Source organism: Eucalyptus grandis, chromosome 3, assembly GCF_016545825.1.
Source record: "Eucalyptus grandis isolate ANBG69807.140 chromosome 3, ASM1654582v1, whole genome shotgun sequence".
Classification (NCBI taxonomy): Eukaryota; Viridiplantae; Streptophyta; class Magnoliopsida; order Myrtales; family Myrtaceae; genus Eucalyptus; species Eucalyptus grandis.
In genome coordinates this window covers 32,847,801-32,849,491 of record NC_052614.1, presented here as the reverse complement: position 1 = coordinate 32,849,491, position 1,691 = coordinate 32,847,801, and the positions used below count along the sequence as shown (strand labels likewise).

The window sequence follows — 1,691 nt, the reverse complement described above, 5'->3', positions numbered from 1 at the left end:
ACTTCAGCTTTGTTTGTCTCACAAGAACCCAGATTTGATCATATACCTTGGGCAGATGATATTATGCTAGAGTAATATTGCACAATGCAAAATGTTTGTGCATTGTTACACAAGATCACATGGTGATCCATTGTCTGTTGTGGTGATAAGATATGGCTTTTCAGTGAAACAGCATAAGATACACAATCAATGGCATAAGTATTTATATAATAGTATTGTGAATTTCTTTATCCCAACATATCACTCTTTAATTATACTGCTTAAGACACGGCGTATCCAGTTGGTCCAGTTATCAATCTGATGGAAGTGCAGAAAAATTCATTCATCAAAGACAAGATGGATTTCTGCATTACACCAGAGCACAAGGAAACTAAAGATTTAACCCAAAAAAAAAAAGGAAACTAAAGAAAACACACGAATTGATAGGAATAACAGGAGAAAGGCTTTGGATAACGAGCGGATGCTAAAATATTGCGAACCCTGCATCTGTTAGGGTTCCTGACGATGATGTCGTACATGTGAACAGATCCAGGTATCAATCCGATTGAAGTGCAGAAAAATTCATTCATCAAAGACAAGATGAATTTCTGCATTACACCAGAACACAAGGAAACTAGGAAAACACACGAATAGATAGGAATAACAAGAGAAAGACTTTGGGTAGTGAGCAGAGGTTATTTATCACGAACCCTGAATATGTTAGGGTTCTTGACAACGATGTCGTACATGTGAACAGAGTTGAACTTGGAGAAGTCCCTAGGGAGAGAGATGAGATCGATGGAAGAGTGCTTGTGGAACTGCAAGAGCTCGGAGCCTGTGCTCGAGTACCGCTCCCACCCAAGGCCCCTCAGGATTTGCTCAAGTGACGAGTAAGACGAGACGACCTCGCCCGATGGCAAGTGAACTAAGGCCTTCCTCTGCCCGCCTTGATCCGCCTGACGGATCACGCCATCCTTGAAATTCCAAACTCCCCCCATTCTCAAATTAAGAAAAGGGTTACAAGTGTTTGGCCTCTTTTCTTTTGGTGATTAATGGGGAGGAAGATGGAGAAGAGGGAAGTTCTTGTTGAGTCGTGGGTGTGAGAGCAAGGCAGGTAGCGAGAAGGGTATATATACTAGCAATGAGATTAATAGAAACAAAGGCAAAATTCAATCCTCTGAGCAAGAGTGGACTAGTGAAGGAAGATAATGATGTAAATGTTTTGGATTTTAGGTATAGAATCAAGATATTGTGGCCCCCAAATTGGGTCCTAGCATTGAGGGGGCACAAGGGGATGACATGGTGATTTAGAGAGCAACCCAAACGGGCAGAATCTCCCTCATGTTTGGGGGTGTGAGCTTTTGAGTTGGCTCCAGTGGGGGAATCTTGGGACAACTCCATGGCGTACTATGCTGAACTAGGCTGTGGTAACACCCCCCACATACACATCACGAGATGTCCACGTGAAGGTCAGGGGTCTGAGGTTCTCTTCCAAAAGTGCTGGGTGGGTTTGGCTACTGAAAGCGCCTACATGGGGATTCATTTTTGCTGGTGGGACTCATCGTTTGCTACAAAAGTTGAAACCTTAAAGGTGGTATTAGTCCTTTACTAGTCAAATCACATGAAAGCTTTGGGCTTCTGTGGCTCCTAGGGCCATTGGCTTTTCACCCAGAAAAATCCCCAGAGAATAATAATAATAAATAAAAACAAAG

At 42.8% G+C, this 1,691-nt stretch overlaps 1 protein-coding gene across 1 annotated transcript; it reads right to left on the bottom strand.

The window, feature by feature from the left end:
- Positions 1–419: 419 nt before the first annotated feature.
- On the bottom strand, positions 420–1,182 carry LOC120292245 (flowering-promoting factor 1-like protein 2). The gene has a single exon (XM_039310482.1). It carries the CDS (start codon positions 975–977, stop codon positions 675–677), a length of 303 nt encoding a protein of 100 aa, XP_039166416.1. The 5' UTR covers positions 978–1,182; the 3' UTR covers positions 420–674.
- Positions 1,183–1,691: the final 509 nt, after the last annotated feature.